The 26,301-nt window shown below is 35.0% G+C and overlaps 1 protein-coding gene across 4 annotated transcripts in view; it reads right to left on the bottom strand.

The window, feature by feature from the left end:
• The window catches only part of VPS13C (vacuolar protein sorting 13 homolog C), a 196,098-nt gene that overhangs the window by 73,533 nt on the left and 96,264 nt on the right, over nt 1–26,301 (bottom strand). For all 4 annotated transcript variants that reach the window (XM_030318038.1, XM_030318035.1, XM_030318039.1 and 1 more), the window contains 9 exons: nt 18,457–18,565; nt 14,149–14,285; nt 12,132–12,288; nt 10,980–11,059; nt 10,327–10,386; nt 8,483–8,645; nt 6,608–6,724; nt 5,185–5,288; nt 516–683 (listed from right to left, as the gene is read on the bottom strand). In XM_030318038.1, coding sequence (XP_030173898.1) covers nt 516–683; nt 5,185–5,288; nt 6,608–6,724; nt 8,483–8,645; nt 10,327–10,386; nt 10,980–11,059; nt 12,132–12,288; nt 14,149–14,285; nt 18,457–18,565 — 1,095 coding nt within the window. The remainder of the gene's footprint in view (nt 1–515; nt 684–5,184; nt 5,289–6,607; nt 6,725–8,482; nt 8,646–10,326; nt 10,387–10,979; nt 11,060–12,131; nt 12,289–14,148; nt 14,286–18,456; nt 18,566–26,301) is intronic.

Raw genomic sequence — 26,301 nt, 5'->3', positions numbered from 1 at the left:
TAAAACATGATGGTGTAGGTAGGAATCCATGACTAAAAGCCCTAAATAATAGTCTTGCTAAGAGGCATAGGCAGATTTAAACTCTTCAGCCCATGACATTTACATGGAAATAATAACTAAAAGAAAATAATTTTATAGACTTTTTGATTACAATTATATTCAAAAGTTGTAAATTCCAATACTAGTCCTTCATAAGCCTGAGGAGCTCCTAAAAAAATTCTTGTAGCTAAATACCTTTAAGGGTATTTCATAAAACAACACTGAAAATACCTAAAGTAAAACAACAAAAAGTACTTTTAAATTATAGAACTATGGAAATGTGAAAGAATGAGAACAATAACAAAAATTCATTTGGGTATCCATCACATAAAGGATTTCCTTCACTATAATATTCTGTTCAGCATTTCAGTATTTACCACATAGCCCTGGTAGTAAAGATTTTGACTACCTAGTTACAGATGTATAGGCAAAGATATTTAGACCTCAATGAGAAATATATTTTAAAACAAACTTACCAAAAGAGACATGAAGAATTTATGAACATAAACAATTTGAATACAACCCACTTTGAGACTAAGTTTCCCATCTACTTTCGACATATCAGCATAGGCCTTTCCTTCTGTGGCACCTGGATAAAGAGTCATTTGGAACCTAAAGACTTCATCTCCCAAAATAGAGACAGCCTAAAAGTATTAAATTAACTGGTTATTACATCAAAAGAGCTATATTATTTCAAAAGAGCTATATTATAAATAGCTTCCTTATTAAAAAAATCCTTGATATATAAAGAAGCACCATTTAAATTCAACCTTCAATAAATTATTAGCTAAAAATATCTTACTTAATAAAACTTTTTCCTATTTCTACAAAAGTTGTTTTAACCAGTGGAAATAATCAATCATTTAATTGGTCACACATGACTTACAAATCATCTAATCTACTATACACAATGTGAAAGCATACAATAACCATATTCATGCTCAATCCTTAACAAAGTGCCTAACACATGACAATTAATAAACACATAATGAACAAATGAGTAAAGGCATACCATACATAAAAATCAAAACTAAATAAATCTCAATGCAGAGATTATCTTTCATTAAAATAATTTTTGATATTTACTTTTTAGTTTCTATTAATTTGTACATTCTAGTTTTTTGTGAAATAACTTATTAAGTTAACTTTTTTGGTATAATTTGCATATATAAAATGCACTCATCTGAAGTGTATACTCTGAAAAATTTTGACAAATTTATACTACCCACGTATGTAACACCAAAACAAGATACAGAACACCTCATCACTCCAAGTTCTTTTGAGCTCCTCCCCTTTAGCCAAAACCTGATCCCTCCCCAAAACCCAGATCCAAGCAACCACTGATCTTCTTTCTCAGTCTTTTCTAGAGCTTCATGTAAGTGGACTCATACTATATGTTCTCTTCTATATCTGCCTTCTTTCATTAATCATGATGTTGAGATTCACCCGTATTACATGTATCAGCATCTTTCCCCCCTTTAGTGTTTTTGTTTTCTTCAGATAGACATTCAGAAGTGAAAATGCTGTATCATATGAAGGAAAGTTCTTTTGTTAATTTTTGAGCCACCTCCATACTATTTTCCATAGTGGCTGTACCAATTTACATTCCCAACCACAGGGCATGAGAGTTCCCTTTTCTCCACATCTTCACCAAAACTTATTATTTCTTGTCTATTTAATAAATGCCATTCTGACAGGTGTAAAGTGATATTTCATTGTGTTTTTGATTTGCATTTCTCTGGTGATTAGTGACACCGAGCACCTTTTCATGTGCCTGTTGGCAACTGGTATGTCTTCTTTGCAAAAATGCCTATTCAGACCCTCTGCCCAATTTTTACCAGATTGATTTTTCTGTGTGTGTTATTGAGTTGTAGGAGTTCTTCATATATTTTTGATATTAACCACGTGTCAGATATATGATTTGCAAACTTTTCTCCCATTCAGTAGCTATTTTTTGGTATGGTGATGGTTTCTTTTGCCATACAGCTTTTTAGTGCCATGTAGTCACATTTAAAAATGTTTGCTTTTGTTACTTTTGCCTTTGGGGTCAGATCCAAGAAAACATCTTAGCTAAGACCAATGTCAGGAACCTTACCACCTCTTTCCTTCTAGGAGTATTATGGCTGCAGGTCTTAGATTCAAGTCTTTCATCGATTTTGAGTTAAATTTGTTATATGGTATAAAATAGTGGTCCAGGGTCATGCTTTTTTGGGTGAGGGGGGGTTTTGGGCGGAAGGGTAAAGGGAGAGGGGGAGAAAGTGTAAGCGAGCATTGTGAGGGGGTGGGTTGAGGGGGAGGGAGAAAGAGAAAGAGAAAGAAAGAGAGAGAGAGAGAGAGAGAGAGAGAAAGGCTCCATGCCCTGCACACAGACCAACACAGGGCTCAATCTCATGACTGTGAGATCATGATCTAAGCTGATACCAAGAGTCAAGGCTTAACTGACTGAGCTACCCAGGCACCCCCACTTTTGTGCTTTTATATACAACTGTCAAGTTTTATTGACAATTACATTTTTTGCACTATAGTGGTCCAACATCACTTACTGAAGACACTGTCCTTTCCCCATTGTATATTCTTACCTCCTTTGTTGAAAATTCACTTTATGTACATGGGTTTATTTCTGGGCTTTCTAGTCTGTGCCATTTACCTATGTGCCTGTTTTGAGGCCAATACCATACTGTTTTGATTAATATAGTCTTTTAGAATAGTTTGAAATCAGGGAGCATGACACCTCTGGTTTTTGTTCTTTCTCAAGACTGTTTTGGGGGGTGCCGGAGTGGTTCAGTTGGTTGGGCCTCCAACTTCAGCTCAGTTCATGATCTGGCAGTGTGAACTCGAGCTCTGCCATCAGGCTCTGTGCTGACAGCACGGAGCCTGGAGCCCCCCCTTTCAGTTCTGTGTCTCCCTCTCTCTGCCCCTTCCCCATTCATGCTCTCTCTCTCTCTGAAAAATAAACAAACATTTAAAAAATTTAAAGAAAAAAAAGATTGTTTTGGCTGTTCTTGTTTGGCGGTTCTTTTGTGTTTTGATACAAGTTGAGAATTGTTCTAGTCCATGAAAGATGCCAGTGGAATTTTGATCGGAATTGCACTGAATCTATAGAATGCTTTGAGCACTGTGGACAATTTAACAATATAAATTACTTCAATCCATGAGCGTAAAATATGTTTCCATTCACCTGTGTCTTCTTCAATTTCTTTCAACAGTGTTTTATAGTTTACAGTGTACAGGTCTTTCACCTACTTGGTTAAATGTATTTCTAGGTGTTTTTTTTTTTTTTCTCCTAGATATTTTATTCTTTATGATGCAATTGTAAATGGGATTGTTTTCCTAAATTCTTTCTGATAGTTCATTATTACTATATAGAAATGCAACAGATGTTTGTATGTTAATTTTGTATCTTGCAACTTTACTGAATTCACTTATTAGCTGTAACAGTTTTTTTTCATGGTTTGAGGACTTTCTTTAGTATTATATTTACATTCCTTTCTTATTTTCTTTTGTGTCTTTTGTGTATTTACTGTAAGCTTTACTTTGTGGTTACCCTGAGGTTCACATAAAACATCCTATGCAGATAACAGTCTGTTTTAGTTGACAACAACTAAAATTAGAATACACTCCCAAAGTCCACATTTTCACTGTCTCCCCACATTTTATATTTTTGATGTCACATTTTACCCCCTTTTATCCTTTGAATCCATAAACAAATTATTGTAACCATAGTTATTTTTACTACCTTTGTCTATTAACTTTCATTCTAGCTTTAATAAGTGGTTAATCCACTCTTTACTACAGATTTACCTCTTCCAGTAAGATTTTTATTTTCATATGCTTTCTTGTTATTAATTAGTGCCATTTCTTTTCAGCTTAAAAAGTCCATTTAACATTGTGATAAGCCCAGATAATGGTTACAAACTTCTTTAGCTTCTTGAGCTTTTGTTGGTCTGAGAAATTCTTTCTCTCGCTTTCTATTCTGAATGATAACCTTGCTTGGTATAGCCGTCCTGGTTAAAAGTTTTTTCTTTTCTGTTCTTTGACTATGTCATGACACTCCCTTCTGGCTTGGCAAAGTTTCTGCTGAAAATCTGCTGACTGCCTCATGTGGTTTTCCTTGTACATTAAGAAGTTCTTTTTCTCCTATAGTTCTTAAGATTCTCTTTAATTCTTGACAATTTAGTTAAAATTGGTGTCTTGATGTTGTACTCTTTGGGTTCATCTTATTTGGAACTTTCTGTGATACTTCCTTTCCCAGTCTAGGGAAGTTTTCAGCCATTATTCCTTCAAATAAGTTTTCTGTCCCTTTCTCTGTCTCTTTTCCTTTGGGGATTCCTAGAATATGGGTATTATTCCACTGCATGTTTCTCATAGGTCTCTTATGTTATCTTTTTTTTTTAATTCTCTTGTTATTCTGCTCTGTGTGGGTAAATTCCATTGCTTTGTCTTTCAGCTCACTGATCTGTTCTGCTTCATCCAGTCTGTTGCTGAGCCCCTCTGGTGTATATTTTAACTAACTTATTATATTCTTAGGCTGTATGACTTCCATTTGGTACTTTTGTATATTTTATATCTCTTTGTTGAAGTTGTCATTCTAATGATCCATTCTTCTCCTGAGTTTGGTGAGCATCTTTATGACTATTACTTTGAACTTATTATCAGGAAAATTACTTATGTCCAATTCATTAAGGGTTTTTTTTTTAGGTTTTGTCTTTGTCTTCATTTGGACATTTTCCTCTGCCTTCTCATCTTGCCTCATTCTCTGTGTTTCTTTGTATTATGTGAAAGAGCCACCTCTCCCACTGGAGGAGTGGCCTTGAATAGGACATGACCTATGGGGCCCAGAAGCCCAATCCCACCTGGCCACCAGAGCCAGGCGTCTACGGGGTGTCCCCTGTGTAGGCTGTGGGTGCCTGCAAGCTATGGCAGCAAGAGCACATCTCTGCATCTCCCCACTGCCCCCATCTCGATGTGGCCATTTTATCTTCTGCTGTGAAGGTGCTGCTCATATAGTTTTCAAAACTGTTTCAGAGGAAATTATCCCATTTGTAGCTGTAGAATTGGTATTGCCATGGGACAAGGTGAGTTCAGTATCTTCCCACCCTGCCATCTCGCACAGCCTCCTTTTCCTGAAACCTGTTTTTTAATTACCTTTTTGTGAATAGACAGCAAATCAACATTCGTAACTATTATATCCTTAAGTCTGGCAAACATATCGGTCTGCTTTGGCTTCACAGAAATAGAGGCATCCATTCCTATGGGAAATGTAACATTTACAAACTTTTCACCCAATCCTAGTGAACCAGTTCAAGTGGCATTTAATTAAGTTAAAAGATATACTACCAAGATACAGAACGACTAAAATTACTATTAGACATATCAAAGGTATCAATTTCTATGTATGAGATGCCTAATAAAGATTACAGTATCTTTAAGTGCTATAGGTATCCCATACATAAAAGTTGTGGAAATTTTAAAGACAAAAAAAAAAAAAATTTCAAAGAGAAATAATCACAGGTCTCCAAACAAATATCCTGTGCATTTGCAAGATCACAAGTGGTCATTTAGGAAGACACACAGTATTTCTTCAATAGCTACCTCACAAGCATTTATTATGAATACTAATGCTCTGATAACTAAGTATATATGAATATAATTTGATGAATAAATATTCACTGTCATAAAATCTATCTAAAACATAATCTAAGATTTCTCTCCAAAAAAATTTTGTTATTCTGATAATTTCTAACGGCATGATGATTTCCTAAACAGCTCCTCAGTAAAAGAGAAAGTCTGCAGGTAAGACCCAGTAGTAAGCTCAAACTATTACCATGCTACCCATGAAATAGATACTTGGTAATATTTGTTGAATAGTACTTATTTTTTAATCTTTTCTCTAGTGTTTACTATGTACCACTTTTCTAACTATATACGTATATAATCCTACAAATAATTATTATAACTATCACAACAATCCCATGAATAACTATTATAACTATCTCCATTTTACAGAAGAGAGAACTAAGATACAGAAAGGTTAATTTTCTCAAGGTCAGCCAATAAGTGTTAGAGCCAAAATCTGAATGTTGGCAGACTGGCCTAAGAACCCATGGTATAATACCAATCTATCCTTTTATCAAGCTGATAATGGATAAAGCCTACAAAATTTCTTTTAGATACTTCTATTTTGATGCTATATATGCACAAAGGACAAGGGAAATAAAGACAATAACATTTTCTCAGTGAGGTGTTCTGATATTAATTTCTCAGTTTAAATTAACATTATATTATTCTGAAAATACAAACAGAACATAAGCAATTAAGCCTTCGATTTATTCTAAAATTTTAAAAATACACAAGAAATGTTTCATGTCAGCTATGAAGCATAACAAATTCACATCCAACATTTCAAAGCACATCTCTAAAAAGGTTGCAAAAATCTTCAATATAAGTAAACAAAACTATGATTCATGAGAAATCTACCATGCACAAGCTTACTCTTCCTGATGTGATGGTGCTGTTTCTATTTCTGAAGAAACAGAAATACCTACACCAAGGAATATCACGTACTTACCACGTACTCTAATATCTGCAATGTTACACTTCTGATCACAGATAAAGACATTAAATGCATTTAATTCAGCTATGACCTTTAAATCAAACACATCATCTTGAGAAGTATTGCTGGATGCTGAAAAGTAATACAAACCTTGTGATTAGCCAAGTGCACAGATGATATAACAGATAAAATAATGTAAAACTCATAAAAAGTACATTATGAACTATGAAGAATCAAAAAGGCCTCCATTAAGATTACATATAATTAACATAGATTTGACTCAATTTTCAAATGCCATTCAGACAAAAAGTAGCATGTTCCCTCCCAACTTAAAAATAAAGGCAACCTTTAAAGCACCTCAGAAGTACAATTTGCTAGAGAGAAATTTTCCCATAATTTTTCCTCTTAGAAAAAAGATAGTCCTCTATATTAGAATTCTATTGCTCCCAAATTTTTATTTTGAACTTGTTTTTACATCATATATTAGATCAAAGAACATTTCATAAAAATGCTGAAATAAAGAATAGTTAATAAAATACATATTAACTATAACACAATCCGTGTTCTTAACTAGAGAACCAATTTCTCTAGATTGTATCCTATTTCTCCATGAAAAATCCTGAAATAAAATCTATGAGACATAAACATAAAAGGTTAAAGTATAAAAAATAAAATATATAATGTATGTGTGTGCATGTGTATAAGAATCATAAACAAATGGGTTCCCTTCATCTACTTTGGTCCAGGTCTTCACTGATAAATTTAGGAGATGTTTTTCTAGAGATGTGTCTTGCCTGAGGAAAATAGACCTTTTCCTATAATACTGTAAAAGTACAGACATCAGTCTTTAATCACCAAAGTGATAACAGGAATTTTTGTCCCTTAAGATGTAAATCAAACCACAAAAACTATATTCGAACCATAAAAATCAACTAAAAAACATACTGGAAGACTGTTCTTTTGGGCTAATAACTTTTGTAGTTTATTGAAATTAAACACTGCTTTTTCATTTATTCAACTGTGTGTGTGTGTATATGTATGCATTTATATAAATAAGTATTTCCACGGACATTAATATGACAAGTATATTAAAGACAAACTTTAACTCTAGTTTATAGCAAAAGTATTGCTCTGATCCCTGATTAAAAAAAATCTGATCCTTATATTAGGTCCAATATTACTAAGAATTTAACACTTTAAAGATGTCAGTAATACAGATATATTACTCAAACAGGTAATGGTCTGAAAATTAAATTACCAGATATCAGATACTCACATCATGTAATATGAAAGCAAAAATCATTAAAATGATACTTGGCTTAAAAACAGGCACATGTTCACTCTGGATATTTCATATTTAACTTATAGCACAAGCCATATGCTTGAGCAACATGTGTCCATATATGTATGTCATTTAAACTCAGTTTTTGTTAGAAACCAAAGTGAGTCTGTCTCTTCTATAACATTCTTCCTCCTTTTGTGTCCCGCAAATCATTTAAAATTGTTCGTCAGGTAGGTTTATGTGACTGACTGAAATGGGCCTTTGTACTTTGCATGATTGTATCACATTTTAATTTCTTCTGTTCTCACTTGCACTGAAAGCTACAGAAACATCAATACAAAGTACATACAACTTTATTTTATGTAAAAGATGGTGAAATCAAATATAAATTTATGATTAATACTAAACATTTATTTTAAATCCCTTACTAAATTATTCTTTACTACTGCAAGGATAAAATTTGCGTTTTCTTTTGAAACTATCCTAATCCGTCAGAGCAGCTATCACATTAAGTTGCTAAATATTAGTCTTAGCTTGAAAATATAAGTTATCACATGATTATTAAAAGTTCAGACAGAAAGAATCAGACCATGCTCAAAAGTTAATACCAGCTTTGACAACGATACTTCTGGACTCCCCCACAAGTGGTTTCAGCTCAGATTCCTTCTCAGTAGAGGAAGGTTCAGAGGATGGAACAGCAGATGATAAAAAATCCATGAAGGACAGTAAAGCTTCCAAATGAAGTACTAAGTCTAAGGATGAAAATGAAACCTAAGATAATGAACAATTAGAGAGGCAAATTTCAGATGTGGTGACATTTTTATGTTAAGCTTCAACATATACAAATAAGTATAGGTTGCAGAAGAGCTGATTTTAGAATAGTTCAATTAAGATCTTTTTTTTTTAAGAAAAAATTCACTATTATAATGTTAATCTTAACCAGACAATAAACTAATACTTTGCCCCCTCTCATGCCCAACTGTAATTCTGACCTCAATTGGTGGGTTTAAAGTAAAGATACAGGCCTTAATTCAATCACATTTCAGATGGGTCCAAGACAGACTATATAAGCGCAAATGGACTGTAGGCAGTGTGTGCACTGAGCCATGCTTTAGCTTAGTCGTTAATTTTATTCAATCATAAAGCCAATATATAATTCAAATGTTTAATGCTTCCATCAACACTAGGCCAAATAACTATGAACAAAATTCCCTTAAGTATATTATTGGGGCGCCCGGGTGGCTCAATCGGTGAAGTGTCTTACTTCAGCTTAAGTCATGATCTCACAGTCCGTGGGTTAGAGCCCTGCGTCAGGCCTGTGCTGGTAGTTCTGTGCCAGCAGCTTGGGGTCTGGAGCCTGCTTTGGATTCTGTGTGTGTGTGTGTGTGTCTCTCTCTCTGCCCCCTCTTCCATTCACACTCTGTCTTTCTCTCTCAAAAATAAACATTAAAAAAAATTTTTATAAAAAAAAAGTATATTATTTGTTGGCAAGGATGTGGAGAACGGGGAACCCTCTTACACTGTTGGTGGGAATGCAAACTGGTGCAGACACACTGGAAGGGAGTATGGAGCTTCTTCAAAAAATTAAAAATAGAACTACCCTACGATACAGCAATTGCACTACTAGGTATTTACCCAAAGGATACAAAAATACTGATTCAAAGGGATACATGCATCCCGATGTTTACAACAGCATTATCAACAATAGCCAAATTATGGAAAGAGCCCAAATGTCCATCCACTGATAAATGGATAAAGAAGATGTGGTGTATATATATATATATACAATGGAATATTAACTCAGCCATAAAAAAGAATGAAATCTTACCTTTGCCATGACACAGATGGAGCTAGAGAGTACTATGTTAAGTGAAATAAGTCAGTAAGAGAAAGACAAATACCATATGATTTCACTCAGATGTAGAATTTAAGAAACAAAACAGATGAACATATGGGAAGAAAAAAAAAAGGAAAACCAAGAAAGATTATTAAATATAGAGAACACACTGATGGTTACCAGAAGGGAGGTGACTGGGGGATGGGTTAAATGGATGATGGGGTTAAGGAAGTCAGTTGTGATGAGCACTGGGTGTTGTATGTAAGTGATGAATCACTAAACTCTGTACCTAAAACTAATATTACACTGTATGTTAAATGACCATAATTTAAATAAAAACTTGAAAGAAAAATCGGGAAAAAGCATACTATTTTTGTACTCAACAAGTAATCATTAATTCATATCTGGAAAATAATATTTTAGGAAATTAAATCAACTTTTGTAAAAATATTATTTCAACTCTTTATCCATTTCTTTCATCTACAAGATTAGATCTATTATTATCGTCACCCTTGTTTTAATTTTAGACCTCACCATCTCACAAATGAAGACAGCTATAAAGCTAGATTTAATCATTAATATAAAAAGCCTTATAGTGAATTACAAAATATTTACCTTCAGTCTCTGTTTGGTATTTTCATGAATGGTTTTAAATTCTGGTCCATCACTGTCTGCCTAGAAAAGGTGGAAGATTAAACCACTGGGCCGAAAATACTAATAATTCAAACACTGAAATATATATACACACACACACACATACACACACATTGTACATACATACACATATATACATATATATATATATATATATATATATATATATATATATATATATATATATATTCTTCACTTTTCAAAGTATGCTATGAAAACACCATAAACATATTTCTTAATGGCAAAGAGGCATGTGCCAAAAAACTTGACCACATAAACATTTCTCAAATTCTATAGAAGCAAAAACTCAAATTCCTTTTCCTACTTAGAGGCAAATGCTAAAGGTAGGGGAAATGCTAGCATATCTAGATTATAACAAACTTTGCTTTGGATAACCACAGAACTTTGTATACACTCACTTACTCAACAACATAAGGTTAACTCAAAAGGTTATTGATATCACCAGGACTGTCAGGTGCTTTTGCATAATTCACTATAATCAATGAGCTTTAGAATGAAAAAATTTAAGGGAGAAAACTGAAATATTAAATATGGGAGAACTACATAATTTCATGTATTTAAATATTTAAGAATCCTAGAATGAAGCCAGGTACCTTGGTCAGTGACATTTTCAGCAGAGGTTCCTCAGTTACATTAGAAGAGTTAATAACATGAAGTGGCTCTCCTGCAGAGTCTAACAGAAAAAAAACCAAGGGCAGCTCCAGTCAGTCTTTCAAACATTTCAAATGTATTTTAAAACAGAGTACCCAGTTACACATATGTAAGTTTGTCAAAATTCATGGAATCATGTACTAAAAAGGGTTTTACTGTATACTGATCATACCTCAATAAAAGTGGCTTTGAAACAAAAAAGACAAAGAAACACCATTAAAAAAAAGTTAGAAACAAAACAAAACAGTAGCAGCCAATTACAGCTTTTGTAACATTTGGTAGTACTGGTATTATTCATTTGATCAAATCAGACTAAATTGAAGAACAAAGCTATAAAATACATAAACTATTCTCAATATGTTTGCTCTATTTAAAGTTACCCCATAGAGTGCCTATAAACTTTAAACACCTTTAGCAACTTTCAAAGTTGGCTTGATGCAATTTAAAAAGTGGATCTGAAAGGCTGAGGAAACTCACTGAACAACAACTTAGTATTTACATGGGGATAAGAAGTGAAACTAGAAAGTGATGTTAAATTTTTCCTCTATAATATTTCTGTATTGTTTAATTTGTTTTTTCAAAAGTATAGGTTAATGTCATTGAAAACAAAAAACACTGATGTAATTTTAAAAAAAATAAAAAGCAAACAAAGATTATTTTCTAGTAAATTAACTCACTTTTCATAAAGGGTCCCTGGGCTTTTACACATGGGTATTGTAACTGGGCTCTGATTTCCTAATACATCAGTTCTCACAGCAGAGTTGTAAAGAAATGTTGCTTTTACAAGTATTAAAATGTTATGTATAGACATAGAAGATACACTTCATTTTTCTTTTTAGATATAATTCAACTTCATTCTAAATATATATATACACACACATACATATAAATGTATTTAGATACATTCTTACTTACTGGTAAATAACTACACAAAAAATAAATTTTTAAATATCAAATTCTTTTTTATCCATGTAATAAATTTAATCTAACTAAATAATCATGATGACATTAATAAATGTGCTTACCACTCACACAGAGGTAGAGGCCACTGCCTGTAACATGAATAATTTACACAGACTATACTTCACACTTACCAGTGAACTCAAAGCATCGCATACTAATTTTTTTTAGATAAGCTTTAGCAGTCAGGTCATAGGTTCTAACTTTAGCTTCCATTCCGAGCTGCAGGACATTTAGTTCATGTAAAGGTCTTCCTTTCTTTTCTGCTTTTTTCATCAGAGTAATCGCAACCTAGAAAAGGCCCCAGTATCACCATTAACAAGCTCACTCATATATAATGAAGATAAGTCAACAATTTCATAACCATCCAGAGTGGCATAATGAAAAAATTCACACGATGTAAATATGAGTACTTCCATTTGTGCCTAGAAATTGCCTCATGTGATTGACTTTGAAGGTACATTTACTTGTTCAGACTTCTGAAGCACTGCCACTATATTCTAGTGATTATCAAGGTAAAATTAACAACAACAAAAACAAAAAAAGTAGTTCTGCCTAATTCCCAGGAGTTCTATCTAGTCTGATGGATGGCCTTTCATCTGAAAGTCTGTAAGAAAAATGGTCAATTGTTACACTAATGCTAATGCAAGATTTCTCAAGCTTGACACCACTGACATTTTGGGCTGGATAATTCTTAGTAGTGAGGGAGCAGACCTGTGCACTGTAGGGTGTTTAGTGGTAACACTGGCCTCTCTCATTGGTTGTCAGTAGCTCCCTTTCCACCGATAGTGATAATCAAAAATGTCTTAAGACACTGTCAAGTATTGGCCTAGGGGAATGCAAATTGCCTCCCCCACTCTCCATGTCCTAAAGTGATGGAACTACACTAACATTTACTACAAATGATATTAAAGACGGTGTATGGGTTTTCTATCCACATTGTTAATGAGGCCCATTTGCAAAAAGAATGATTCATCTATCCATGTCTCAATTATTAAAGCTTCTATATCTTTAATAACGTTAACATTAACCAGAAAACAGTAAAGTTTTAATAAGAAATTAGTTTCAAAGCATACATTTCAGATAAAAATACAGAACTAATTTTTTTAAGTTTATTGTATTTAAGCGAGAAGAACATAGCCTCTACTATTAACAATGAAGGGATTTGGGAGGAACTTCTTGCAAGTCCCCCTGCCCCAGGGTAAGAGAAAGACTCTAATCTTCCTTAAAAGCTCATCTCAAATGTCACTTTCTCCAAAAATCTTCCCTGATACTCCAGACTACTTAGATGCCCCCTCCTTATTATCCACAGCCACAAGCTCCTCCTGCACATTTTTAATGGGAGCACTTAGAAAACTTTTAGTTGTTTTTTGTTTGTTTTTTTTCATTAGAATCTATGTCTTCTAACTCTAGCCTCAGCACTTAGCACATGAAATGACTATTTGTTGAATGTGTGAATACAGAAGAGGAAAATCCGTTTCATCTCTCCTCAAGAATCTGCAGATGAAGCAGACAGTGGTAATACAACACTTAAAAAACGTAGACATACTATGTTTTATTCTATTAAGGGTTTCTTAAATTTGCAAAGGATCTGTCTGTCACTACTTCCCTTTCCTGACTTTCTCATATGAAATCCAAAGTGAGCTACATTCCTAATGTCCTAAAATCATTTGAAAAGCATGTTATAGGACATGCTACCATTTTCTCTATGAAACATTATATACCCCAAATATAACTCATCTTTTATATACTCTCAAATTTACTACAAATTATGAATGCTACATACAAATGATAAATAGCCTACATAAAATTTTTTTATCCTTATCAGTAATTTATAAGTTTGTTTTAGTAGAGGGAATTCCAAATATCTATTATTTATTCACTTTACAAAAACAGATGAGGGGCACCTGGGCGGCTCAGTCGGTCAGGTGTCCGACTTCGGCCCAGGTCACACGCTTCATGGGTTTGAGCCCCACGACAGGCTCTATGCTGACAGTTTGGAGCCTGGAGCCTCCTTCACGTTCTGTGTCTCCCTCTCTCTCTCTCTCTCTCTCTCTGCCCCTCCCCTGCTTGCACTCTGTCTCTCTGTCTCCCCCAAATAAATAAATATTTAAAAAATTTTTAAAATAAAAACAGATGAAAATCAGATACCTCTTTGATTTCAAAATTCAGCAGCATATTAATGATGTCTACAGATCTCATTTCTTCAGCTCCAGCTATTAAAGTACCTTGGGAAGCATGTACATCTTGTTTTGATGTATAGATTTCAAGTGGCCCTTTAATTTCACCTAAAGATGTTTAAAAGAAATTTTTTCACTTCTATTCACACATTTTTTTTTTCCCACAAATGCTCACTGAGGACATGTATGAGAACTCTGGACCTGTGCAAGCAATGAAAACCCACAAGTCAGTAATACATAGCTCTTGCTCTCAAAAACCTTACAGTTTAGGAGAAGAGACATATACATTTAAAATGCAAACAAACAAAATAAGCAGGCTATGCCTAGTCACAGTGAGTAAACAAATGTTAATAGACTAGAAAAAAAGTGCAGAAAACAGAGACTAAGACATTGTTATGGGGAGGCCAAGAAAGGTTTAATAAGGGAGTTATCATTCAGGTAGAGCTTAAGGACCTCCTCACACAGAGAGCACAACCAAGTATAAGACAAGAGATTGTAGAAACTCATAGAGAGTACATCATGAGAGGTTAGGGAAACAGAACAGAATATGATATGATTAAATCATGGAGAGGGTAACAAAAGTTAAGGCTAGAAAAGGAAAAAAGTGTGAGGGATGATTAGAACCTCTTATGCCATACAAAAAAGCAAAAGCAAAGCTATATGATCTGATGTTGTTGTGCTGAAATTCATATACTCTGACATGCAATAAAACTGCTTTCTAAACTGTAATACATAAAACTTCCCCAACATCACACTGATGGCAAATGGCAGAGTCCAAACTCATCAGTCCCGTGAAAGTCTTTACTCTCAACTAACCCTCAATATCATTGTATTAGTTCTTAATATTACTTCAGTTAACATTATCTATGATCATGAACACAACACATAAGAATTCTGTAAACCATACCAGAAAAGCATATGGAAAACGATTGCTGTCAATTATTATCTTTGAGAAACACATAGGGTGAGGTTTCTTAACTATCACCTTACTCCAGCACTGTTCCAAACAGAGTGTGATCCAGGGGAATAATTCTAGCAAATGATTTGCTTTTACAAAATAACTCCTGGAATAGGCAAAGATTTTTTAAATAGAAAAAGCACTCATCATTTTTAAAAATAGTATACTGGAATTCACTACAATTAACTAATTCTATTAATAAAAGACCCATTAAAAGAATGAAAAGCAAATCACAGATAGGGTGTGTGTGTATATCTATATCTATATCTGTATCTATATCTATATCTATATCTATATATCTATATCTATCTATCTATCTATCTATCTATCTATATATATCAACACATAAATATAATACATATAACCAATAAAGGACTCATATCCAGAATGAACAAAGAACTCCAATATATCACTAAGAAAAAAACACAAACATCTCAATAAAAATAATGCTCAATAGACTTGAATAGTCATGTCATAAAAAAGGATATCCAAATGGCCAGTATGCATATGAAAAGGTTTTAATTTCAGTAGTAATCAGGGAACAAGTAAGATCCATAAAAATAACACTGTGTATCAGCCAGGACGGCGAAATTTAAAAATACTGACAATACCAAGGACCAGTGAGAATGTGAAACAACTAAAACTCTCATACATTGCTGGTAAACTGGTACAACCACTTGGAAAATCGTGTTCAGCATGTTACTGAAGCTAATCGTAAGCCTAACAAATGAGCCTATCATGTGAAGCCTAGCTATACAACCAAAAGAAAACAGGACGTATGTATGACAAAAGAAATGTATAACAACATTCACAGCAACTCTATTCAAGACCATCAAAGAATGGAAACAACCTAAATGTTCTCCATCAAAGGTAGAATGGATAAAATCAATATTAATAAATCCATATGATGAATACTGCACAGATTTAAAAAGAACAAACTACTGCCACACACAACATGCAGGAATCTCACGAACAAAATGATGACTGAGACAAGCCAAAAACCAAAGAGTAAATTCTATGATTCCATATATGTGAAATACAAGAAAAGGCAAAATTAATCTACCTGTGGTATTACAAATTAGGATGACAGTCAATTCTAGGTTGATCTGAGGGCAGAGTGGGTGTACTGAGTGGGAAGGAACATAGGAAGGCCTTCAAGGGGAGGCCAGAAATGTTCTATATGTTAACCATGGTGATTGACAGCTATACGGTATAGCTATATATAAAACTCCACTGAACTGTACACTTAAGACCTGCATTCTTTACTATTTGTGCTCTGTAATACAGATTAACATATAATAAAAAAGTTTTTTAAATGAAAAAAATATACTGAGATACCATTTTTTACTTAGCAATTTGTCAAAAACTTTAAAATCTAATAATATGCTGTGTTAGAAAAGGCACAGAAAAACAAACTGGCAGGAGTGCAAAATGAGTACAAGTTCTAAGGGGAGCAATTGGCAAGATGTCAAAAATGTTAAATTCATTAACTTAATATATATTAAGTAAATAAAAATTAAATATCCTTTAATCCAGTAGCCCTGGTATTTCCCCTACAGATACACATACACTTGTAAAAGTGTATGGACAAGGACATTCAATGCAATGTGGGAGAGTGGAACACTGAAAACAATCTGAAATGTCCATCAGTATGGACTTGCTAAATAAATTATAATACGTCAAGAGAATTTAATACCAGGTGGCCATTAGAAAGAATGAGACATATTTATACATATTATATTTAAAGATATAAACACCAAGATAAACTGTTACTTAAAAGAAAAAAGCAAAATGCATAAACACACACACACACACACACATACTTCTAGGATAGTACCATTCGATGGAAAAAATAATTATATATGTCTGTGTGTGTAATACACATATATAACAGTTTTAAAAATTAAGTCCAGGGGCACTGGGTGGCTCAGTCACTTAAGCATCCGACTTCAGCTCAGGTCATAATCTCATGGTTTGTGAGTTCAAGCCCCATGTCAGGCTCTGTGCTAACAGCTCAGAGCCTGGAGCCTGCTTTGGATTCTGTGTCTCCTCTGTCTCTGCCCCTCCCCTGCTCGTGCTCTCTCTCTCTCTCTCTCTCTCTCTAAAAAATAAACATTTTTTAAAAAATTAAGTCTAGGGGCGCCTAGGTAGCTCAGTCAGTTAAGCATCCAACTTTGGTCAGGCCATGATCTCAGAGATCGTGGGTTGGAAACCTGCACTGCGCTCTGTGCTGACAGCTCACAGTCTGGAGCCTGCTTCAGATTCAACTCCATCTCTCTCTACCCCTCCCCTGCTCTTGCTCTGTCTCTCCTCAAATATAAATAAACATTTACAAAAATGTAAAAATTAAGTCCAGTAGTTACTTTGCCTTTAAGTAAGTCAAAGGGCCATTGCAACTAATAATTTAAATTCTCTAAATTTTTACCGTAGTACAATTTGTCAGCATTTTCTTTGCTGAGTTATTTACCAAATGTTAATATTTTTAATTCTTAAAGATATTTTACTACAAAACCTCACTTAAAAATCGGGGACCCCTGGCTGGCTCAGTCAGTTGAGCATCTGACTTTTGATTTCAGCTCAGGTAATAATCTCATAGTTCATGGGATTGAGCCCTGCATCAGGCTCTGCGCTGACAGCGCACAGAGCCTGCTTAGGATTCTCTCTCTCAGCCCCTCCTTCACTCTCTCTCTCTCTCAAAATAAAGAAATAAACTTAAGAAAATAAGATTAAGTATGCTACCATAGCCTACTGCAAACTTTGAATTTTTTTTGTATACATGCAAATTCAAAAATTATTCCAGGAATCCACCAGATTTGCAGTGCTTTTTATGGGGTGAGTGGATGGCTCAGTTAGTTAAATATCGGACTTTGACTCGGGTCATGATCTCCGGTTTGTGGGTTTGAGCCCTGCCTCTGGCACCGTGCTAACAGCTCAGAGCCCAGAGCTGCTTCATATTCTATGTCTCCCTTTCTCTGCTCATCCCTAGCCCATGCTCTGTCTCTCTCCGTCTCTAAAAAATAAATAAATGTTAAAAAAATTTAAAAAAAAGAAATACTTTTTATGGCTTCCTCATAACTTACACAACTTAGAAAAAGTTCTGAATTGGTAACTGACTATTGGGATAACTAAATGACAGTCCATCATCTCTAACTATGGTCTTATTCAATATGTATTCAACAAATAAATATCTTCTTTCTTTTCATGGTAATACAAATCACAATGTGTACATATATATTTATGTCATTTTTATGGTTTGACTCCCGTGCTAAAGTGTAAAATAAGGAGATACGTGTATTATGCCACCTTCTGTCAGTCTCTTACCTGTCTTTTGTTCTCTTGGCTTCATTTTATTTAAGTCTTCAGTAGCCTCACCAAGATTTTCTGCTAGTATTCTAAATAAAAGGTTAAGATCTTCTTGATTTAGATTAACCTGTGAAATATCATTAAAAGAAAAGATAAAGGTACTTCATTTTAAAATAAGACAATTTTAATATAGAAATAAATTACTATTTATAAAACATGAAGGACAGAATAACCTTCACAGTGACTGAAAATTAGATCTTCACTACCCATTCAATTATTCCACTACTTATTTCATTTAAATACTTTTATTTTCAATGGTACTAGAACGTTTGGAGGAAAAAATGTGATTTATCAGTCAGGATTAGTTACACTACTTAACTTATATAATCTTTAGTGAAAAATAATAATGATTAAAGAAATCAGATCATTTAAAAAAATGACAAACTCAGGGACGCCTGGGTGGCTCAGTTATCCGACTTCAGCTCAGGTCATGATCTCACAGTTTGTGAGTTCGAGCCCTTCATCGGGCTCTGTGCTGACAGCTCGGAGCCTGGAGCCTGCTTCAGATTCAGCGTCTCATTCTCCCTCTGCCTCACCCCCACTTGTGCTCTGCCTCTCTCTGTCTCTCAAAAATAAATAAATGTAAAAAAAAATTAAAAAATAATTTTAAAAAATGACAAATTCAGAAAAAACAAAAATCGTACTTTTTTAAAATTAACAACTCCAATGAAATAAAAAGGCTATCTTCCATACAAAAAATAATCATTTCTCTCAATGCTATAAGGGTACTCAGATACCCCTGAAATTAAAAGTATGTGTATATAACATATAGAATGAGATATACTATACTAATAAATAACTTACACACAGATCTTTGCTAATGTGTACGTATACAGCTGTGGGAGATGCAGGAGAGAAGCATCAAAGGAAAAGGCTCCAAAAGGGAAGGGCTGGAAAAGGTACAAGGCCTTAGGACATGTTTACACAGCTGAACACAGCTGTGGCTGGTAAGGAACGCCTAGAGCCATTAACGTTGTCTGAGGCTGGATGCTCCTTAATACCTGACCCTTCCTAGTGTTATAGAAACCAATGAACTCAAAATTAACCTTGAAAAGCTAAACCATTAGATTGATTAACACCCTTGCTGAGCTGACTTTATGCACCTAGTCTTTAGCAATTATCCTAATAAAAAGAAGCTTCATTCTGGAGTCAGGGCCTCATTCCCACCGGAGCATGAGGACCTTCACCTAACTGCACTTTGCCGACTCATCTTTTGCGACTCCAGTCATACTCCCTGCAACATATAGCAAATTTAAAAACTAAGTAATGAAGAGGGAGACCAAGATGGTGACATGGGAAGATCCTGAACTCACCTCCCATGTATGTACACACCAAATCTAAGCTACATATGGATAATTTCCCTCTGAGAAAGACCTAAAACCTGGTAAACTGCTCTTCAAAACAAAAGATAAAAGGACCATACTGAAATGAGCTGGAAAGACAGGGACACATCTCACAAAAAAATATACCCCCAGTGTGGTGTCACACAACAGGGAGGGATCTCACCAGAGATGCTTCTCTTGGAGGAGTGATGAGTTGGTACTCCCCATGGGCCACCTCTGCCTCTGGGAACTGCACTAGAGAGAGGAGCCCCCAGAAGGTCTGGCTTGGAAAACCAACAGTGCTGACCTCCAGAGGCCCCAAAGTGCTGTAGGAAACTGAGATTCCCCTCTTAAAGGGCTTGCCCCAAGATCCAGTGAAAAAACTGGCAGTTTGAAAAACACCTAGACTACACATGAGGGGAATTCACTTGCTGATCTGGGTACACTGGCTGAAGGAGCAAGGGACATCTGAAACACTCCTGGGAGGCTGACATGCTGGCAGCTACCACTGTTGCACTTTCCACATAGCCTACTAGCATAGACAGGGGAGTCCGGATATGGCACTCTCCCAGAGCCTTGCTGGGATGAGCGGGGGAACAGTCAAGGCACTTGCTGAGGCTGCAGGGCACTGGCAATTGCAGTGCTCCCTTGCATCCTGGCTGGACCAGAGAGCAGAACTGTGGTGGAGTTCTCCCACTCCCTGGCTCACATTCGCAAGCACAGGCAGTTGCAACACACCCGTGGCTGGAACTAGTGAGTGATCCTGGCATTTTCCCACTCCCAGCCTAAAGTTGGTACACAGACACACAAGACACTAGCCTATTTCACTGTTGAAGTCCATGGGCACACACGGTCAGGACATTTTCCCACTGCCTTTCTGAAGCCAGTGAGTCTGCTCTGCCTCCTACACTCACCAACTGTCTTCCTAAAGCCAGCAGCCATGTGCAATCCAGAAAGAGAACATCCCTTGATGCGCTGGCCCTGCTAGCCAAGAGAGTTGGTGTTCCAGAGCTCCAGAGGACCACAACAAGCAGAAAGACAGTTCTTGGCAGGTCAACACCCCCAGGGCACTGCACAGACAGCAGACTGAAGCACAACCTCAGTCTTCCTATGACAAAGGCCTATTTACTCAGCCTTGAGTATCAGCCTGAGGGACAGGATTAAAGTTTCCCACATATCTAGAGACTAAGAAGGTGCTTTCAGGGTACAAAAGCAGGGAGACACCATCCTTGCACATCCCCGTTGGCCTCATTACACCTAAACAAGACTTGTGAGAAAGGAGTTCATACATTCATTTACACACCAATACAATACGCCAATTTCTGCAGCTGGTGCTCAGATCTCCGAGAGCCCTGAGCAGGGATTATGATTGCAGTCCCATAGGACTATATACATTTGCATACTTTAAAAGCAGTTGCCTGAGGGTCTGGCTTCTAATCAGCCTAAACTAGGTGTTGAATAATATTCCTCCCGTTGGATCACTGACAGATCTTGGCACACCCTCAACAATGGGGGCATACCAATACTAAATCAGGTGTGTTAGACAACCACAAAGGTTCAGAAGACAACCATAAGCTAGGACAAGGTTGAACAAGAAGAATCATCACCTAAACAAGGTTACCCATTCAAGACTAAAAAGACTGCCTGTTTCACCAAATAGAAAGAAACACAGAAAATCAAATAAAATGAGGAAACAAATATTTTCAAACAAGAGAATAAGACAAAACCTGAGAAAAATATCTTAATGATATGGAGTTAAGCAATCTACCTGATAAAGAATTAAAGTTATGATCATAAAGATACTCACTGAAATTCAGGAAAAGAATGGATGAGCACAGTGAGGATTTCAACAAGGAGATATAAAATTTAAGACAGTACAAACAGAAGCCAGAGAACTAAAGATACGATAACTGAAATGAAAAATACACTGGAGGGGTTCTACAGCAGACTGGATGAAGGAGAACAGATTGGTGAGCAGGAAAATAAAGCAATAGAACTTACCAAGACAGAGCAAAAACAACATTAAAAATTTTTTTTAAATGAAGGTATCTTAAGGGACAAAGAGAAACAGAAGAACATTAAAATTACAGAGGTCTTAGAAGAGAAGAGAGAGGAAAGTGGCAGACAACATTTTGAAGAAATAATGCCTGAAAACTTCCCTAACCTCGAGAAGGAAACAGACATCCAGGTCGAGGAGGCATGAAAATTACCAAAAAGGATGAAAACAAGGAGTACTACACCAAGCCTTATTATAATTAAAATGTCAAAATTAAAGAGAAAATCTTAAAAGCAGCAAGACAAAAACAACTTGCTACATTCAAGGGAAACCTCATAAAGCTATTGGCAGATTTCTCAGAAGAAACTTTACTAGCCAGAAGGGAGTAGCATGACATATTCAAAGTACTAAAAAAATTTTCCAACCCAGAATACTCTACCCAGCAAGATTATCATTCAAATAGAAGGGGAAAGTGTTTTTCAAACAAGCAAAAACTAAAGGAGTTCATAACCATTAAACCAGCTTTATGAGAATACTAAAAAGCCTTCTTTAAGATGAATAAAAAGGGGACTAATAAAAAGAAAACATATGAGAGTAAAAATCTCATTGGAAAAGGTAAACATATAGTAGAGGTAGTGGATTAATCACTTATAAAACTACTAAAAATTTCAAAAAACAAAAGTAGTAAAATTAACTGAAACTACAATAATTACTTAAAAGATACATAAAAAAAGATGTAAAAGGTGACATCAAAAACATAAATTCTGTTTGGGGGGGAATGTAGAGTTTTGGATACGTTCAAAGTAAGTGGTTATCTATTTAAAATAGACTCTTACATACAAAGGATAGGGTATGTAAACCTCACAGTAAGCACAAAGCAAAAACATATAGTAAATACACAAAATAAAGGAATCTAGACATAACATGAAAGAAAGTCATCTAATACAAAGGAATTGAGAAGGAAATGAAGGAACAGAGAAACTACAAAACAACCTGAAAACAATTAATAAAAAAGCAATAAAGTATATACCTATCTATCAATAATTTCTTTAAATTCATGGACTAAATTCTCCATTTAAAAGACAGGGTAGCTGAATGGATAAAAAAACAAGACCTAGAAGAGACTCACTTCTGAAGTAAGGACACACAGAAAGAAAGTGAAGGGATGGAAAAAGATGTTTCATGCAAATGGAAACGAAAAGAACACTGGAATAGTTATATCATACAAAATTGACCTTAACAAAACTGTAATAAAAGACAAAAAAGACAATTATATAATGATAAAAGGATCAATAAAGCAAGGTAGGATGTTTATAAATATATATGCACCCAACATAAGAGCACCTAAATATAGATAGCAAATATTAACAGACCTAAAAGAAAAAGTTGACAGTAATACAGTAATAGTAGGAGACTTTAACACCCGACTGATATCAATGGATAGGTCACCTAGACAAAAAAATCAAGAAGGAAACACTGCTCTTAACACATTAGATCTGATGGACTTAACAGATACATACAGAACATTCCACCCAAAAGCAAAAGAATGCACATTCTTCTCCAGTGACCATGGAACATTCTCCAGGATAGATGACATATTAGGTCAAAAAAAACAACTCTCAAAAAATTTAACAAGATTGAAATCAGGGGCACGTGGGTGGCTCAGCCGATTAAGCATCTGATCATGATCTCAAAGTTCATGAGTTCAAGCCCCGCATCAGGCTCTGTGCTGATGGTATGGGAATCCCTGCTTGGGATTCTTTCTCCCTCACTCTCTCTCTGCCCCTCCCCTGCTCACACTCTCTCTCTCTCAAAATAAATAAATAAACTTAAAAAAAAAAGGAGACTGAAATCATATCAAGCATCTTTTCCAACCACAATGATACAAAACTAGAAATAATTATAAGAAAACTAGAAAAAACCATAGAAATGTGAAGATTAAATAACATGCTACTGAAAAACCAATGGGTCATCAAAAAATCAAAGGAGAAACAAAAACAAAATACCCAGAGACAAGCGAAAACAGAAATACAACATACCAAAATCTAAAGAATGCAGCAAAATCAATTCTAAGAGGGAAGCTCATAACAATACAAGCCTACCTCAAGAAACAAGAGAAATCTTAAATAAACACCTTAACTGTATACCTAAAGGAACGAGAAAAAGAACAATCAAAATCCAAAGTGAGTAGAAAACAGGAATGATAAAAATCAGAGAGTAAATAAATGAAACAGAGACTTAAACAATGAATTAAAAAGATCAATGAGGGGTGCCTGGGTGGCTCAGTAGGTTGAGCATCCAACTTTGGCTCAGTTCATGATCTCACAGTTGACAAGTTCGAGCCACACGTTGGGCTCTGTGCTGACAGCTCAGAGCCTGGAGCCTGCTTCTGATTCTGTGTATCCTTCTCTCTTTGCCTCTCCCCCGCTCATGCTGTGTCTCTCTCTGTCTCAAAAATAAATAAACATTAAAAAAAAAAAAAAACGATCAATGAGACTAAAATATTGTTTTTTGAAAAGATAAACAAAAGTGATAAAACTCTATCCAGACATATCAAGAAAAAAAGACAGGGTCCAAATAAACTAGCAGTGAAAGAGAAGCTATAACTGACACAATAGAAATACAAAGGTTCATAAGAGACTACTATAAATAATTACAGGCCATCAAATCAGGCAATCTAGAAGAAATGGAACAATTCCTAGAAATACACAACCTTTGAAGAATGAATCACAAAGAAATAGAAAATTTGAATACACTGACTACAAGTAATGAAAATGAATCAATAACTTAAAAACTCCCCCAAAACCAAAAGCCCATGGCCAGATGGCTTCACAGGTTAATTCTACCAAACATTTAAAGAAGAATTAGTACCTATCTTTCTTGAATTATTCCAAGAAATGAAAAAGGAAGGAACACTTCCAAACTCATTTCACAAGGGCAGCATTACCCTAATACCAAAACCAGAAAAGTACACTATAAAAATTAATAAAAAAATTACAAGCAATATCCCTGATGAACATAGATACAAATCCCTAACAAAATATTAGCAAACCAAATTCAACAATACATTAAAGGCTCATAAACCATGTTTAAGTGGAATATATTCCAGGGATGCAAGGATGGTTCAACATCCACAAATCAATCAACATCATATATCACATTAAGAAAATGATGGATAAAAATCACAATCATCTCAACAGATGCAGAAAAAAGCATTTGACAAAATTCAACATCCATTTATGATAAAAGCTCACAAACCAGATATACAGGAAACATACTTCAACATAATAAAGATCACATAGGACAGACCTGCAGGTAATATCATACTCATTGGTAAAAAGCTAAAAGCTTTTTCTCCAAATCAGACACAAGACAAGGATGCTCACTGTCTCCACTTCTATTCAACATAATACTGGAAGTCCCAGCCATAGCATTTAGGCAAGAGAAAGAAATAAAAGTAATCCAAATTGAAAAGGAAGAAGTAAAACGGTCACACTATTTGCAGATGACATGATACTATATACAGAAAACTCTAAAGATTCTACCAAAAAATTGTTAGAAATAATACATGAATTCAGTAAAGCTTCAGGATACAAAATTAATGTACAAAAAAATCTGTTGTGTTTCCCTACAATAACATACCATCAGAAAGCCAAATCAAGGAAACAATCCTATTTACAATCACATCAAAAAGAACAAAATACTTGTCCACTGATAAAACAAATTGAAGGAGACACAAATAAATAGAAAAATATTTGATGCCCATGAATTGGACTAATTAACATTATTACTCAAAGCAGTCTACAGATTCAATGCAATCCCTACCTAAATTCCAATGGCATTTTTCAGAGGTCTAGAACAAATAATTCTAAAATTTCTATGGGAACACAAAAGATCCCAAATAGCCATAACAATCTTAAGAAAGAGCAAAGCATAAGAGACTCTTAAAAACTGAGAACAAACTGAGGGTTGATGGGGGGTGGGAGGGAGGGGAGAGTGGGTGATGGGTATTGAGGAGGGCACCTTTTGGGATGAGCACTGGGTGTTGTATGGAAACCAATTTGACAATAAATTTCATATATTGAAAAAAAAAAAAAGAAAGAGCAACGCCAAAGGTGTCATGATCCCTGCTTTCAAACTATACTACAAAGCTATAGTAATCAAAACAGTATGATATTGGACGTAAAACCAGACACATAAATCATAAACCAGCAATAAGCCCATGCATATATGATCAACTAATATTACAAAAAAGATGCAAGAATATACAATGGAGAAAGGACAGCCTCTTCAATAAATGGTGCTGGGAAAACTGGACAGCTACAGGTAAAAGAATGAAACTCAACCACTATTTTGCATTATATACAAAAATGAACTCAAAATGGATGAAAGTCTTGAATATGAGATCCAAAACCATAAGGCTCCTAAAAAAAAACCCATAGGCATTAAGCTCCTTAACACCAGTCTTAAAGGCATTTCCGTAGA

Source organism: Lynx canadensis, chromosome B3 (assembly GCF_007474595.2).
Source record: "Lynx canadensis isolate LIC74 chromosome B3, mLynCan4.pri.v2, whole genome shotgun sequence".
Lineage (NCBI taxonomy): Eukaryota > Metazoa > Chordata > Mammalia > Carnivora > Felidae > Lynx > Lynx canadensis.
Note: the sequence above shows the minus strand (reverse complement) of the source record. Positions and strands in the feature narration are given on the sequence as shown.